At 33.6% G+C, this 16905-nt stretch overlaps 1 protein-coding gene across 9 annotated transcripts in view; it reads right to left on the bottom strand.

Annotated features, from left to right (window-relative positions):
* The window catches only part of ATF2 (activating transcription factor 2), an 80441-nt gene that overhangs the window by 31064 nt on the left and 32472 nt on the right, over positions 1-16905 (bottom strand). For 6 of the 9 annotated variants that reach the window (XM_015086480.3, XM_015086471.3, XM_027055449.2 and 3 more), the window contains 6 exons: positions 12327-12423; positions 9158-9276; positions 8886-9014; positions 4227-4405; positions 3404-3518; positions 2588-2674 (listed from right to left, as the gene is read on the bottom strand). In XM_015086480.3, the coding sequence (XP_014941966.1) occupies positions 2588-2674; positions 3404-3518; positions 4227-4405; positions 8886-9014; positions 9158-9276; positions 12327-12423 (726 nt within the window). Of the gene's footprint in view, positions 1-2587; positions 2675-3403; positions 3519-4222; positions 4406-8885; positions 9015-9157; positions 9277-12326; positions 12424-16905 lie in introns of those variants that run through there. The other 3 variants (XM_027055450.2, XM_053215307.1, XM_027055452.2) reach the window with 2 other exon arrangements.

A 16905-nucleotide genomic window follows, 5' to 3' on the forward strand; every position in this document is an offset into this window, starting at 1 on the left:
AATATCTAATTTTCACAAATGAGCCAAACAGGTATGATATATTAGAAAATGGAAACATAGGACAATCAAATATACCAAAGGTGATATGTTCTCAAACCACAACGTAATTAAAATAGAAATCAAGATAAAAAGGAAAGCCCCCAGATATTTGGAAATTATACAATATACTTTTATATAAGCGCCAGTAGTTCAAAATATAGCAGATCAAATTTGTGGAAAGAAATTTATAGCTTTAAATGCCTATATTGGAAAGGTAAAAAGGTTTAATCAATAATCCAAGCTTCCACTTTAAGCCAAAAAAACACAGGCACATTAAACCCAATTAACTAGGAGAAACCATTAGAGATAAAAGTAGCAATGAATGATGTTTGTACTATCATTAAGAAAAATAAAGCCAAGCTACCCACTAAGAGAAAATATTTGTAAGACATATGTAACAAAAATTTCATATTTAGTATATCTAGAAAGTTCCTATGACATAAAAATAAGAGACAACCCATTTTAAGAAATCAGCAGAAGATACCGCAAAAGCATCTGGCAAAATCAGAAATTAAATAAAACCATAAGATACTGCTACAAACTGCTAGAAATGTCTACAATGAAAATGAGACAAAGCCAAATGCTGGCAAAAATGTGGAACAACTGGAATTCCCATACTCTGTGAGAATTCAGAACTTTGGCAAATGGTCTGGCAGTTTCTTACAAAGTTAAATGTATACCTACCCCTTACTCAGCAAATTCTACCCTTCAGTAGATAGGCCAAATGAAAATAAACATCCGCAAGAAGAGTTACACAAGAACGTGCACAGCATCTCTGTTCACAATGCTAAACACTGAAAACCATTCAAGTGTCCACCAACAAGAGAATGGATAAAGAAACTGTGTTATATTCACACAATGGAATAGTACTCAGCAATAAAAAGCAGCAAACCAATACATTCAACAACATTGATAAATCTTGTGGCTGGACACAAGAATATACATGGATTCATTTATATTAAATTCTAGAACTAATTGCTGGTGACAACAGTTGGGAAGGTATACTGATTGCGAAGGGAAATAAACTTTCTGGGTAGATGTTAATGTTCTATATCATGATAGCAGTGTGAGTTACATTAATACACTTATACATCAAAATTAAAATTGGTTCATTTCAACGTATATAAATTTTACACGGAGAAAGGCCTATTAAAAAATAATTGAGTTGGGTAGGGAATGGTCTGAGGCATAGATAAAACACGAATGGCAGTTACAGTGCTAATAATTGAAGCTGGTGATGGGTACATGGGGGTTCATTATTCTATACTGGTTACTTTGTATATGTTTGAAATTTTCCATAATGAAAAGTTAGGAAAAAAAAAAAAAGGAAACGGACTAATTTCTGAGTCTTTTTATTTAATTAAAACTGGACAATCTTATTTACTACTCCAATTAAAATAGGCAATCACCTAAATATGGTTATTTTACATTAGCAAAATCCTAATAATAAATTTAACTGGATTGTTAAATTTAAGTAGGGCAATCTATGACTCCCCATGCTATTTTTTGGGCCTTCAACCAATGATTATTTTCCATATATAAAGTTATAGCTTTGATTTTTTTAATATACAAGCACACAAAACACTCTTATTCTTGTTAATTTCCTGATGACCTAAAAGAAAAAGTTATTCAAGGAAGTATTAAATTTAATAGTTTCTACAAGTATGGCCTACTCTTATAGCCAAAAGTATTTCTTTAAATCTGACTTGTATACTGTTAGTATACTGCCTAGCACAGAACTGATGCAAAATTATCCATTAATTTTTCTAAGGATACATTAACTGATGTTCAGAATTAGTCCTGAAAATGTGTTAAGACTATAGAAGGGAGAATTACATGGATTAAAAAAACAAAAAGCAGCTTTAGTTTTTTGCCAAGGAATTTAGCACATTTATGGAATTTGGGGCTAAGAGACACTCTAAAAATCAACGTTTAATCTCTTTACACCTAAGAATACTGAGTCTCCTCAAAATTAAAATGGCTTGATTAAGGGTAATGAACAGCAGAGTCAGAATTAAAATTAAAACCCATGTCTTTGGACTACTAATCTATAGCTTATCCCTTAAACACCACCAGTTTCATGGTGTCAAAACGCAACTCAAAAATATGGATTTTCTTTATGTATTATGTGCTACATTTACTAACTTGTATACAATTTCAGAATTCTTGTCAATACTGTTCTACTAATTCCTATCACTGTTTAAAACCATCTGTATGGCCTTCCAATGTTCACACCTAGTTTCAGCTGTAATATTCCTAGCCACCACAAGGAGGAGATTTTGTTCAAAACGCCACAGCTCAAAAGCAGACAAACCGATGACAAGAACTAGGACTTTACTCTCAAATTCATCCATTTATTTTAAAGTACCACTAATTAGTCACTATGCTAATGGAAACTCTTCCATATTATCTGGTTCTTGCATAGTGTAATACATTCCAAAGCTTTATAAGATGTGATCTAAACCGTACATTTGGAAGCAGGCTTTAATGGAAAAACTAATTCAAAACAGGCTCAAGAAATGTACAGAACAAGTAAAATCTTGCTTACCATTTTTGCTTCTGACTGTACTGGTTGAGGGGAGGAAGGACCTGGAATTCCTGGAACACTAGGCACCATGGTGACTGGCCGAACAAGCTATGCAAAATATATTAACAAATAATTGCTAGAGGATATATTCAATATGAGATTTGTGCTATATCTGCACAATGGTTATACAAATTTGAGAGTTCAGAATCAGAAAACTGTAAACCCTTATTATCTACGGTCCTGATTTATCTTTTAAAATTTGTCAATTTCCATAAAAGTTCACAGAGAGTGTCCTTATAAACAATTCCTGCAATAATCAAAGTACCATGGAATTACTGGACATGTGTTTTCGTACACATATATTCCTAAAGAACAGAAATCTGTGTTAATAATTGAATTCTACAAATCTAGTCAAAGTGAAATGGGCTGAATAAGGAATAAATTTCTTAAAATTAAAAATACAAGGAAGAATTTGAGAAACTTAACAGAAGACCATGAGGGAGGGGAAGGGGAAAAAGAAAAAAGTTAGAGAGAGGGAGGCAAACCATAAGAGACTCCTGGATTCTGAGAACAGACTGAGGGTTGATGGGCATTGAGGAGGGCACTTGTTGGGATGAGCACTGGGTGTTGTATGGAAACAAGGAAAAGAAAATTTTGAGAGGATGGAAAAACATTTTCTAACCAACTAATTATGTTTGTCTTGAATGGTATATGCTGTCATTATAAATATGAATGAATACACACTACTAACCCCTAGTAAGTACTTTTTTGGATTCAGTTTCATAAACCAATCAAGCAGCCCTAAATCAGTTTACAGAGTCTAAACCTCAAACTTACCGGGACTGCAGCTGGAACATGCACATTAGAACTTGTAATTGATGCGGGAATAGCAACAGGCATGGTCTGTCCATTAGGAAGATGCAACAGAAGAGGAAATGGGCCCGGTACAGGACTAAGAAAAACAAAAGAAGAATAATTAAAGGTAAGAAATCCTTATCAGCCACTTCTAACAATACGAGAGTATTTTTACTCCTATTATCATATCATTTAAAAATAAATTTTCTAACCACTGCAAAGCAAATTACAAAATTTTATTATTTTTAATTGTATTCTAAATACATAATGTATATAGCAGTGTGGAGAAACAACAGGTCCAGAAAAACAGGACAATCTCCAATATGCTGAATGAGAAAAATTCTTATCAGAAGGTCTTGAGGGTCACCCGGCTCAGTTGGTACAGCATTTAACTTCTGATCAGGTAAGTTGAGCCCCATGATGAGTGTAGAGATTACTTAAAATGTTTGGGGAAAAAAACCAAAGTCTTGACATATGTTTAAGAACTGAAAAAAATGTCATCTGCTGGAGTAATTTTAGGTATTCTGTGTGAAATAGCATGAAAATTAGAGACCACCTTAATTTTTAAAAAAAATCGCATTGAATGTGAATTTAAGTTTTAGATATTTATTTTCTAATCTATTAGATAACACTAAGAGAAAAAGACAACCCAAATACTTTTTCCAAAAATCAAAGCACGCAGAACATGATTAACATACACACACAAAACTAAGGCCACAATTTGAATTACATGTCGTGGGAAAAACTGTGACAAGAAAAACTTGATGCATAAACAGTTCAATGACTGGCCCAAATCATCACTTACACGATTGGCCTGTTGGAGGATGGTGCCTGGGTGATCACAGTACTTGAGGTTGGTGAAGGTACTGCTTGCTGAATAATTACACTGGAGTCAGAACTTGTAAGCAGCACGTTGGGAACCTGTAATGATGCTGGACGAACGATAGCTGATGTGGGCTGTGCAGTTTGTGCCAATGGTACCTCCTATTTAGTGATGAAATAAAAAAGGGTGGGATTTAAAATTATAAGTCAATCCGGGGCGCCTGTGTGGCTCAGTTGGTTAAGCGTCTGACTTTGGCTCAGGTCATGATCTTGCGGTTCGGGAGTTCGAGTCCTGCAGCAGGCTCTGTGCTGACAGCTCGGAGCCTGGAGTGTGCTTTCAGATTCTGTGTCTCCCTCTCTCTCTGGCCCTTCCCCTCTCAAGCGCTCTCTCTCTCTCTCTCTCTCTAATAATAAATAAACATTAACAAAACATTTTTTTTAATTATAAGTCAATCCATGAAACTTAAAAGTGAACAGAATATAACACACTTCTAAAAGAATCTACATGCGTCGGGCTCTGTGTTGACAGCTCGGAGCCTGGAGCCTGTTTCGGATTCTGTGTCTCCCTCTCTCTGACCCTCCCCCCTTCATGCTCTCTGTCTCAAAAAAAATAAACGTTAAAAAAAAAAAAATTAAAAGCATCTGCAGAATAATACCCTCCCCCAAAGTAATGTCCAGTCCAAAGTTATTTAAAATTTTACAAGCTAAAGTTATTAAAAAGAAAATTTTAGAAGTAGCTAAAAAGCGTCAAATATAACGTTCATATTTGAATTTAAAAACACCTAAAAAATAATAAAAATAAAAACATCAGAGTGGTGTGTTTTTTTTTTTTTTCCATACTACTTGTTTTCCTATCAATCCAGAAACAGGCTAAGTAACTTGGCTATGATTCCATGAACATTTCTGAAAATCCATGAGAGACTGCCTAGTCCTACTCCATCATTATACTGTAAAAAGGGGAAACAGATCCAGAGAGACTGATACAAATTAGTAATAGAAATGATTAAAAAATTTTAATACAAATGTTTGCTACAACAATTTATTAATGTCAAAAGGTCAAGTAATGTTGATATCCTGAATGTAAAATAATTACTGGAGTGAAATCTTTGCAAATTAAAGAAAAAAACACAGTATTTGTTGAGTTAGCCAGGACCTTAAAGATGGTCTTTTCCCCAGTTTTACAGATTAGGAAGAGATTAAGAGCTTTACCTAGAACTCCTTTTACTAGTTAGGGTAAAAATTGGGTCTCCTGTGTTCTTAGAATTGGTCTTTACGCTGCCTCTTATTATCAAAATCTTATTTAGCTACATAGGAAGAAAAGATCAACTAGTACTATTGGAACTTCATTTATTCAACAAGTTTGAGAATTTATAGCATGCCCTCAAGGGCTACTGGGAAGAAAGAGACAATTAACAAGTAGAACAAGAAAATTCCAAATAGTAGTATGTTATAAAATAACAGTACAACATAATAAATCATGAAAGATTAACTGAGGGTTGGCTTACTTTAGATAGCATACATAGTGAGGTGAGGTGAGCTTTTCTGCAAAAAATGGTGCTGGATGAACAGATACTGAAAGGATAGCCGGAGAAAATTCTATCTAGGGAGAGGGAAGCGATACCAAGAGTAATGTCTTTAAGGTAGGAAAAAACTTAGAATATTTGGGGAATACACCAGAGTGGCATGAAGTGAAGGTCGAATGGGCAGACAAGCTCAGATCAATGAGGCCTTATGAAAGGACTATTAGTTATCTTAAATGCCATGGCTAACCACTGAAGGATTTTAAGCAGGAAAGTGATTATATAATGTATTAAAAATAAAGCTACCTATAGAATATTGGAGATGGAAGTAGAAAATCCAGTTAGAAGTAATTATTAACAATCCAAGTAAAAGATGATGGCTTGGGACTAAAGTGATGACACTGAAGATCAAAGAGGATAAATTAATATTTCAGAAAGTAAGTCTGATAAGATTTGCTATTGGTGTTGGTGTGAAGAAAAGGAAGAAATGAAGGATTCTTGACTTGAGCAACTCAATGGGATGGAGAGAAAATTTACTGAGATAGGGAGAATTATGGAAAAAAAATCAAGAGTTCTGATTTAGATGTATTAAGTTTAAGATGTCTATCAGTCATAGAAAAGGAAATGTCAAGACGGGAGTGAGAGATGAATATGGAAATCCAGGAGATACCTTGGTTGATAGAAGTTTGAGAGTCATCAGCATGTAGATGGTTTTTAAAGTTATGGTCTAGGTGATCTCACCTAGAAAGAAAAGTGAAGAGGGCCCAGAATGGACTTTAACAAATTGGCATGGCTATGCCCTGCCCAGGAGGAGGCTAATGACTGAGGGAGGAATGTAGCAAGGATTACTCCTGAAAGAAGCTGAAGCAGCAATGAACAGGGAAAAACTGTTGAGTGTGAAGGGACTGGCACCATCTTTAGGAAAAAAGATATTCATATCAAAGAGTTAACAGTATTTCCTGTAACTGTGATAATGTGGAAACCTTTATGTCCAAAAAAGAACAAGATAATTAAATACATTAAGATAATGATAAAGTACAACCATTAAAAATTATGATTTTGTGCGAATGTAGTAAACTGGTATAGCCGCTCTGGAAAACAGTATGGAGGTTCCTCAAAAAATTAAAAATTGAGCTACATAATGGCCCAGCAATTGTACTACTAGGTATTTATCCAAAGGATACAAAAATGCTGACTGAAGGGGCATATGCACCCCAATGTTTATAGCAGCACCATCAACAATAGGCAAATTATGGAAAGAGCCCAAATGTCCACTGACTGATGAATGGATAAAGAAGATGTGGTATATCTATACAATAGAATATAACGCGGCAATCAAAAAGAATGAGATCTTGCTATTTGCAACAATGTGGATGGGACCAGAATGTATTATGCTAAGCAAAATAAGTCAGAAAAAGATAAATATCATACGATTTCATTCATATGTGGAATTTAAGAAACAAAACAGATGAATACAGGGAAGCAAAAATAAGACAAAACCAGAGAGGGAGACAAACCATAAGAGACTCTTAAATACAGAGAACAAACTGAGGGCTGCTGGAGGGGTGGCTGGGTAGGGGGATGGGTTATGGGGGATGGGCATTAAGGAGGCACTTGTTGGGATGAACACTGCATGTTATAGGTAAGTGATGAATCAATAAGATTCTACTCTTGAAACCATTATTACACTACATGTTAACTAACTTGGATTTAAATAAAATTCTCAAAAAATGAAGAAAATTATGATTTTGGAAATTTTCTAATGATGTGGGAAAATGTTCATTAATGTTGAATGTCGAATGCATGATATAAAAGTAAACTCGGATCAGGATGCCTGGCTGGCTCAATTGGTAGAGCATGTGACTCTTGATCTTGGGGTCATGAGTTCAAGCCCCATGATGGGTGTACAGCTTACTTAAAAAAAAATTAAAAATAAATTTTTTAAATTAAAAAGTAAACTAGGATCTTTCTTCGAATTTTTCTTTGTATCTATCCTTCTAATGAGCTATTCACTTACACAGTATACTTGTATAAATGCACGCATATATCTAGGAAAAAATGTTTCAAAATATTAGTATTTCTTATCACTCAATTATGGGCTAAGAGGAGATTTTGGTTTTCTTCCTTATATTTTTCTATATTCTTAAAGTTTTTATAAAGAGACTCACTTTTATAATTAGGAACTGAGGAAAACACCCCACAAAACATCTAAGGTCAAAGCCATGTCATCCTCTGCCATGACAGTAATCCATTAATCCATTTATGGTTTTAGAATAAAATAATCTACAGAGAAACACTGTCAATGCTTCTTCATTGTGCCACACATAGCACCCCATGTGTTCATTAGATGTGCTTATGAAAAAAAGCAATCAAGAAATACTCACAATAATGGTTACTCAACCCATACTATAGCCCAGAGGGTCCCAAATTACCAAGGTATTCAAGATCCAGGAATAAGCCCTAAATTGAATACAAAAGGCCTGTACTAAGACAGTATCACCATCACCTCAGTTGGCAGTACCAAAGACCCATTGCTGAGAATGAGTATTGCTTTAGCCCTTAAAAAGCCTAAATAACCTTGGTTCGAGCCATTTTTAGTAGTAAAGATAAAGCTGTCACTATATAAGAGCAGTGAAGAATAGGGGCGCCTGGGTGGCTCGGTCGGTCAAGCGTCCTACTTCACCTCAGGTCATGATCTCGCAGCTCCAGATTCTATGTCCCAACCCCCTATGTCCCCAACTCCCCCGCCTGCACTCTCTTTCTCTCAAAAAGAAACATTAAAAAAAAAAAGTAGCAAAGAATAAAATAACAAAACCCAGAAAAATTAAGTTTTTATAAATTTGTGTAGCCTTTAAAAAATAAGTTTTATTTAAAATGACTGCTGTCCTCCCCTATAATTTTTCTGTGTAATAAAAAGCCATTTTTTTACAAAAGTGACGTCTTCTTGCCCTGAAATTTCCATGAGTATTCACAGGCTTTTACATATAAGACTATTACAACCTGACACTCAATTATGTACAACTTATTACATTAACATTTTATGTAAATCAAATACTAAACTTTACTTGGGGTGATTTTTTTACACTAAGTTTCTATTTCTACCAAAAATGCAAATTTCTAACCTTTTCATCACTGGTAGTAGATTCTGGGTGAGGTAAAGGACTATCTTGGTGGGTTGTTTCTACAACAGAGGGCTCCTCAATTTTGCTTCTTATAATGGGTGTTGCAAGAGGGGATAAATCTAGAGGCATCTAAAATACAAACGTTAAAAGAAAATGTTAGGAATTCCAAAATGCCAACTAGCATTTCTAAAATAAGAAAGCAGGAAGTGTTAGCTATGATTATTGTTCTGTTAGAAGTACTCTTTTTTTTAATTTCATGGTTAACAACATACTTTTTTAATGTCGTCTTCTGAGGCTTTCTTGAATTCATTCTCAAATGGACTTGCCAATTCATTAAACAAACCCACTTCTTCACAGTTTTTCAAGAATCTTGTTGGTGTTGGGGTCTGATCTGAAATAAACGTCAAGAAGCAATCACATAGATTTAAATATCATGCAGGACCCTAAAATATAGCTAGTAAATTAACAAATTAGCAGGACTGGTTCAATCAGCTGTTAATTCTCTTTGGAAAGACCTCTTCCTTTAAAGCAAACAAAATTTGGTTAAGTTTTTGTTGCAGTTCAAGATATTTCCTCCAACTTTATGAACCATAAAAGTATGAAAAAAGTCCTTCTTCTTCCTTAGTCCAGACCTTCTCTCTGAGTAGAGTGACAAGCATCTTCTACTCAGAGATCAACTATTATCATTATTTAAGGCAGTAAGAATTTTAAAAATTTTACATTATTAAACAATTATGATTGTTTAAAATACATGCAGTTTGGGGAAAACTAGGACGAGAGCATGTATCTTCACTCTAGCCTGACCCTTCCACTAGTGTTCATAATCTATTACGAAAGCAAGCTTAAGATAAAACAGAATTTTTAGGAGGTAGATCAAAATACTACAAGGAAGAAAAAGAAGGTTAAAACAAGAGCCCTGAAACAAAAACAAACCAAAACAACAACAACAACAACAACAAAAATAACCAACCCTCCCTCCTTATCTGCTAATGCCAATTTTCTATTTTAATGCATTTTTCAAGTTTGGAACAAGGGGCTATTTAAGAGTTACATATTTATGTAAAGTTCTACCTTAATTTCTAGGCAGTAGAGGAATAGTCAACTCTATTTTCTCACAACTTGGAATATTTTAACTATCCTTGAATATGTACTTATGCTATGTACATTAACACATATACTGGTTATAGAATAAATGCCAGTTAAGGTCCATGTTGAATAAAAAATAGTATTTTTATGAACTCTGCCTATTTGGTCTCATAATTTTCCAGGCTATTTATTCATACTGACCAGAGTTGGTGGCACACTGAAATTCTATTCACATTCTATGCATTTTAACTTACAGGTTGTATTAGGAATCTAGCCTAAATTAAATACATGTATAAGGATGAATCCTGGTTTAAGATTTTGTAAGATTAAAATTCATATATTTGTTAAATACTGTGTCCCCAGAATGGGCATTACTTATTGTTTCATCTCTGCCCCACATATATCTAGAGTACTGATATGCTTACTACATATAAATATATTTAACACTAAAATGACCTACATGTCACACATATTATGTATAATGTAAGCCTATTTCAAACACTACTAGTATTATCTAAATTACTGAAGAGACTCTCTTGCCATCATTTTACCTGTTAGTCTACAACATACATACCCACTAACTCTCAAGACTTCTATAATTCTATTACAGTAAGGGCTCAGAATACTCTTATCAGTTTAAGTCCATCATAGCTGAATTAGTAAACTGAATATAAATCTGACTCTTCTATTCACATGCAAAAGGTCTATCTCACCTCAACAGAAGGCTCCTAATTTGTGTTAAAGGGAGAGAAAGAGCTTAAAAATAACCATGTTTTATGCATATGCATTATTAGTGATTACTGGAATGATGAAGCCTGAGAAAAGAAACATCAACACAGGCACGGTTTAAACATCAATGGTTTAAATATGATATGCAGTGGCTTATGGCTACTGACCATCAAATATATACCACACACATCATGCATTATACAGTAATGCTAAACTACTTATTTCAACATATGTTAGTAAAAAAATGGTCAAGTGCTGTGTTTGAACATGTTCTATTTTTCTACTGTAATAAAGGTAAAGCAACAGGAAATTTCTAGAAACCAATCTCGAAACATTTTTAAGTTGAAAATTTCCAGACATTGCTCTAGGGCAGGAAGTTTCAGACAAGCAAAGACCTTCATGCCTAGGAGAGTGAACTGTCCAGGTTGTTGTTACTTTGTTTGACTGCTTTTTTTTTGGTTCTAGCTCTTTAGATCTGATGTATACCATTTTAAAGAAATGTATAGCTCATTCTTCTCTGCTTCCTTTTACCTAACTAAAGATACACTGAGCATTCTCTCTTTCATTTTTCCTAGTTTTTGACAAATTACCAACTTTTTGTTACCTCAAATTTTTTCAGTACAAAAATTATGATACTGAAAGTACAGGAAAAATCATCTGCCTCATTATCTCTCCAGAGCACTGCATATGACAATTTCTATGCTGGGTATTAATTTCAAAATATTCATAATATTCAGATATCAGGGTTAATTCCAGACTTACAAGCAGTATAACCCAAACTTTATAAAAGAATAATTTAGGGGTGATTCTGAATACTTACGACTTTGTGGTTATGACACAAAAGGGTCTGAAATTTATATAAATATATTAAGTTTTATATGAAACTTTGTTTTCTTATCATGATACTTATAAAATATAGAAAGTGCAGTAAAACTATGCATATTATGTGTGTGTCCATACACATAGACGTGTGTGTATATATATTTAAATACCAAAAAAGGGGCAGCTAATACAGCATGAGAGGACAATAAAACAATGCATGAATTTTCTCTTTTCACATATTGTGAAAGATATTCATCTGCTTATGTAATACTGTATGTTCATAGGCTCAAAACACAAGAAAAGCAAATACTGAATTTAGGCCCCTTTATTGAGAGTATTTTACTAACACAGATGTTTTAGTCCCAAAAGAAATATAAACAAATTCTAGTGAGCAAGTCAGCTAATTGATCTCTCTCCAACAGGAGGAGCTTGATCATTTCCTATCTTCCCACAGCATTGTAAACCAGGTGTAAAAAGCTAAAAGAAACACTGACTAAACATCACATTAGTTCAATTATCAATGAAATGTAAATTCTGGAGATGCTATAAAAATGCTCCTGGGGTTCTAAATTAACTTCCACAAAACTGACATTGAAATCTACATTTGAAAAACCACACAAAAAAAAGTGAAATGAATGGTCAGAAGGAAACATGAAAATGTAATGGGTAAAATACATGTTGCCAACATTTACTGTAAATGAACTGGAATATCACCAGACTATATTATTTACAGAGAATACACAAAAATTGTGCACATTCCAGGTGAAATATGTATATAAGCTATTAATAAAAGCATATACTAACCAGCCACAATGACACTGTCATTACGTGCTGGACCAAATTTCAGTGTCATCTCATGTTTATGTTTATGGACAGCCAAATGATCCTCGTTGGTAAAACGCTGTGGCAAAAAGTTTTAAAATATAGTTAAGATTTTCAATTTGATCAAATAAGTAAAATGATAAGGAAATTCATTTCCACAACATGTAAAACCACCATTAACAATGAAATAGTTTGTTAACTATAAAAGAATCTATTGTTAGTATAGATAAACACAGAAGACTTCATATAATCATAGAGAAACCCATTACCCAAGAATAAGCAATACTGATGTATTACTAAGTCACAAAACTCATTTGACTGAGGCAAACTCATAAAACCTGAGGCAAAGAAACTTCATATAAATTTCATTTGGATACTAAAAACAGACCACTACTGTTTTTTTCTTTTTTTTGCTTTATCATAGTAGAAATATATATCCCATGGTACAATGACTTCTGAGGAAAGCACTGTATTGACCCAGACTTCAGGTTACTTACCACTTTTAAAATGAGAATTCTCTTATAAAAATATTATTCCCGGACAAATTAAGAAGTAAATCAGGTTCTTTATGTTACCACATTAAAAAAGAATGCTTTTGTTATAATCCAACAAAGAAATAGCAACCAATATAATAAACTAGTTCATTTTAAAATAAAATTATGTCTGGACATCAACCTTTATGAAGATGCTCCTTATCGAGCAACAATTATAACTGAAAATAGGGAGCACTTATATTCTATTTCAGGGCAATAATTATAAAATGCCACATTAAGAGATATAAACTCTCTGTTCTACATCCTTATAAACGGGAATGTTAAAATTATACGTATTTGAACTCAGTTCCCCTAAACCATCAAAATGGATCCCTTCTCTTGTAGAAATACTACTCCTGAATAAATTAAGAAGTAGATCAGGTTCTTTATGTTACCATATTAAAAAAAAAAAATGCTTCTTGTAATTCAGTGAAGAAATAGCAATCAATATAACAAAGCAGTTCATTTTATAATCCAGCTCTTTCCCACTCAAGTGCTATCTTACTATTGCTTTATCATTATAAGAATTACTCCCAAATTACTTGGAGGAAGAAGTAGCTGTCTTTTCATAGACTGCTGAATAACTGCTCTTAGAGAATGAACATACGTGTAGAATTTACTAGCGTATTTAATTACCTTACATTAGAATTTAAATATACATGTATTACATTCCATACTAAAAGTACCTTAAAGCAAGATTCACTTTATGTCCAAAGAACCTAACAATGTAATTTCTCCCATGAAGGCAATAATTAAACATTTGTGAATAAATGCATTTTGGTAGAGGTCATAATTAACAGATAAGAACATGGAAAGTTATCTCCTAGGAACTTATTCTACCACTATCCCCTGCTGGGATTGGTTCGACCACAAATATCCAAATCAAAGAGCAACTACATATAGAACTGCACGAATTGTATAAAGCATGTGAAAATGGCACCAAATTTGAATCCTAAGTAAAAAGAACAGTTAAAAGAACCCTAAAAACCATTTAGGATCATGTGAATATTAAAAGGGGGAGAACAAGAAATATGAATTTATGAAGTCTCACATATGATCTACAGATCAAATTTACCAAAATGCTATTTATTAAGAGATTTTTGATCAGATATTATTGATGTACATGGATAAAATACATTGAAACTGGTACCTGATATAGGGGAGTTGAACCTTAGCTATCACCTAAGGTAATTTATTTACCTTTAACTAGAAACTTAAAAAAAATGTCAACAGTCATCTTGTCAAAAGGCAGTCACCAGGAAAGGACAGATATATCTATAGATAGATGAATATATATCTATGTATATGAATGAAATAAATTATTTTTTCAACAAATGCTTATAAAATAGCTACTACCTGCTAAGTTAAAATTTTTGCAAAATCTATTTGAACCGTTTTCTGAGCCAAATTAAAAAGTTTATTTTGAAAGTAAGTTTTATAGAAAAATTATGATACTACTAGTAATAACAACATACTGAATTCATAACTTCTTTCTCCCAGGCAATTCCGAGTACAACCCCAATGCAAACTGTTACACATGTACACAGCATTTTGCTAAACAACAAGGCTTTGAGCATACAGCTGAATAAAATGGAAAGGCAGTCAAGAAAAGTAGGATAAGATAACCATCTCTCTTAAAAAGTTAAAAAGGGTAACCTGACAGATGGAAGGGAGGTAAACCAGTTGCTTCTATAAGGAATTTAAGCTCTGATATCTGAGAAATCTGTGTTTCTAAGGCTTGAACACTTACCAGAACTAACTTCCTAGGAAGTCAGTCATTCTGCATTTAATACATGCATTCACATCCACGATATAGATTATTAACAGATTAAATAGGTACAACTAAGTTATAAAGCCATCAGACCACTAGCTCATCTTACTTTTTTACTAGTTGAAGAAATCTACTCAACATCAGAAAGTTATACACACATACTCACATTAACATACCTCCAGTGACACTTTAGACTGAATAAAATCAATCTTAATTTCCTTTGCAAAACAGCTTATAATGTATGAACATTCTACCAAAGAGATAAGTTTCAATGAAAGCATCACCAAAAGCAAAGCTATTACCAATAAAATAGAAGAGTTCCCATGTTAAATGAATCTTTCACTAAATTATCTCACTTTGTCTCTTTCACCAAATTCAGTGGAACATCACTTTAAAACAAATGCAATGAATGCAACTCTTTCTGTGAAATACATAATAGTGGCATATAAAAACATTTTTTAATTTTTTTTTTTTACATTTTTTAAAATGTATTTTTGAGAGACAAGAGCGAGACAGAGCACAAGTGGGGAAGAGGCAGAGAGAGAAGGAGACAGAGAATCTGCAGCGAGCTCCAGGCTCTGAGCTGTCAGCACAGAGCCTGACGTGGGGCTTGAACTCACAAACTGCGAGATCATGACCTGAGCCAAAGTTGGACGCTTAACTGACTGAGCCACCCAGGCGCCCCTAAAAACATTTTTAATAGCAACAGTCAACAGTTAGTATTCTCTGCACTGATTTCTAACTGGTCTCTCTCCAAAATAACAATATCAACAAAATATGTTTTAAGAAATTTAAAATCTATTTGAAAATTTAAGTGCACTAAAGCTAAATTTCAAATTTGGAATAGTATCAATACTTATGACAAAAAATAACTTGTACTACATTACCACCACCAAATTGGTACTTCTAAAATCAATTTTTATATGAATTTTCAATTTCCTAGGAAATACTAGTCATAAAAAATTCTGAGAACTGTAGTTTTTATAGCTTTCTTGAATTTATAGAAAAATGAATATCAAATATATCTCCAAAATATATGTCAAATCAGTCTATTTCTCTATATTTCCACTATTAGCATGTAGACAAAGACACCATTATCTCTCACCTAACAGCTGTCAGTCTACTCCCCGTTTGCACTCTTAGCTCAGTAATGGCTTTTCATCACTCTGTGAATAAAGCCCAAATACCTGATCACAGTCGACAGAGTCCTACAGAGTAGGACTCTTTTTTTCTACTTGACAGCATCTCTTACCCTTATTTATCCTTGTTGGTCACTACATGCTCCAGCCACAATAGTCGTCTTTCTGTTTTTAAACACACCCAAACCCTTTCCCTCCTTAGGACCTTCATATTTGCTGTTCCTTCAGTTTAAAAACTCTTCCTCCAGGGTCTGCTCCCACATTTTCACGTTTTAATTAAAATGTCACCTTATCAGAGAGGCACAACCTGTCTAAATAGCACCAACCCTGGCTCAGCATCATCAGATATCAGGCAAATTAAGATCATAATGAGATACAACTACATCCTCACCAGAGTAACTAAAATTAAAAGACTATCCAAAACAATCTTCAAAAGGAGAAAGAACTAAATTGGTGAACTTCCCTTTCCTGACTGGAAGCATTATTATAAAGCTAGAGTAATTAAGATATTGTGTATACTATAAAGTTGACAAACTGATGAAAGGAACAGAGTAGACTGCTCAGAAACAGACCTACAGTTACACAGTGATTTGATTTTCAACGAAGGAGTTGAAGCAAATTAATAGAGAAAGAAAAACCTTTTCAACAAATGATGCTGAAAAATCACATGGAAAAAAGTGAGCTTGAATTCCTACCTCACACTAGTATATACATATACAAAAACGAGTTCAAGATGAAACAGAGACCTGAATGAAAAAACAAGCTTTCAGAAAAATAAAGAATACCTTTGTGACCTAAAGGTAGGCAAAGATTTCTTAGACAAGATTTCTTAGAAAGCAACAACCATAGAAGAGAAAAAGTTAACACATTAGACTTCACTAAAATTAGAAAGACTTGTTCAAAAGCTTTTATCATGAAAATTAAGATGCCAACCAGACTTAGTAGAGAAACTATTTGACAATGGACTGGTATCCAGGATGGCAACCGTCCAACAAGCACACGAATAAGTACTCATCTTTTCATCAAAGAAATGCAAATTAAAACTACAGGATATACAATAAAAATGGCTAAAATGAGAAGACCAAAACAACACCAAATGTTGGCAAAGATATGGCACA

This window comes from Acinonyx jubatus, chromosome C1 (genome assembly GCF_027475565.1).
Source record: "Acinonyx jubatus isolate Ajub_Pintada_27869175 chromosome C1, VMU_Ajub_asm_v1.0, whole genome shotgun sequence".
Lineage (NCBI taxonomy): Eukaryota > Metazoa > Chordata > Mammalia > Carnivora > Felidae > Acinonyx > Acinonyx jubatus.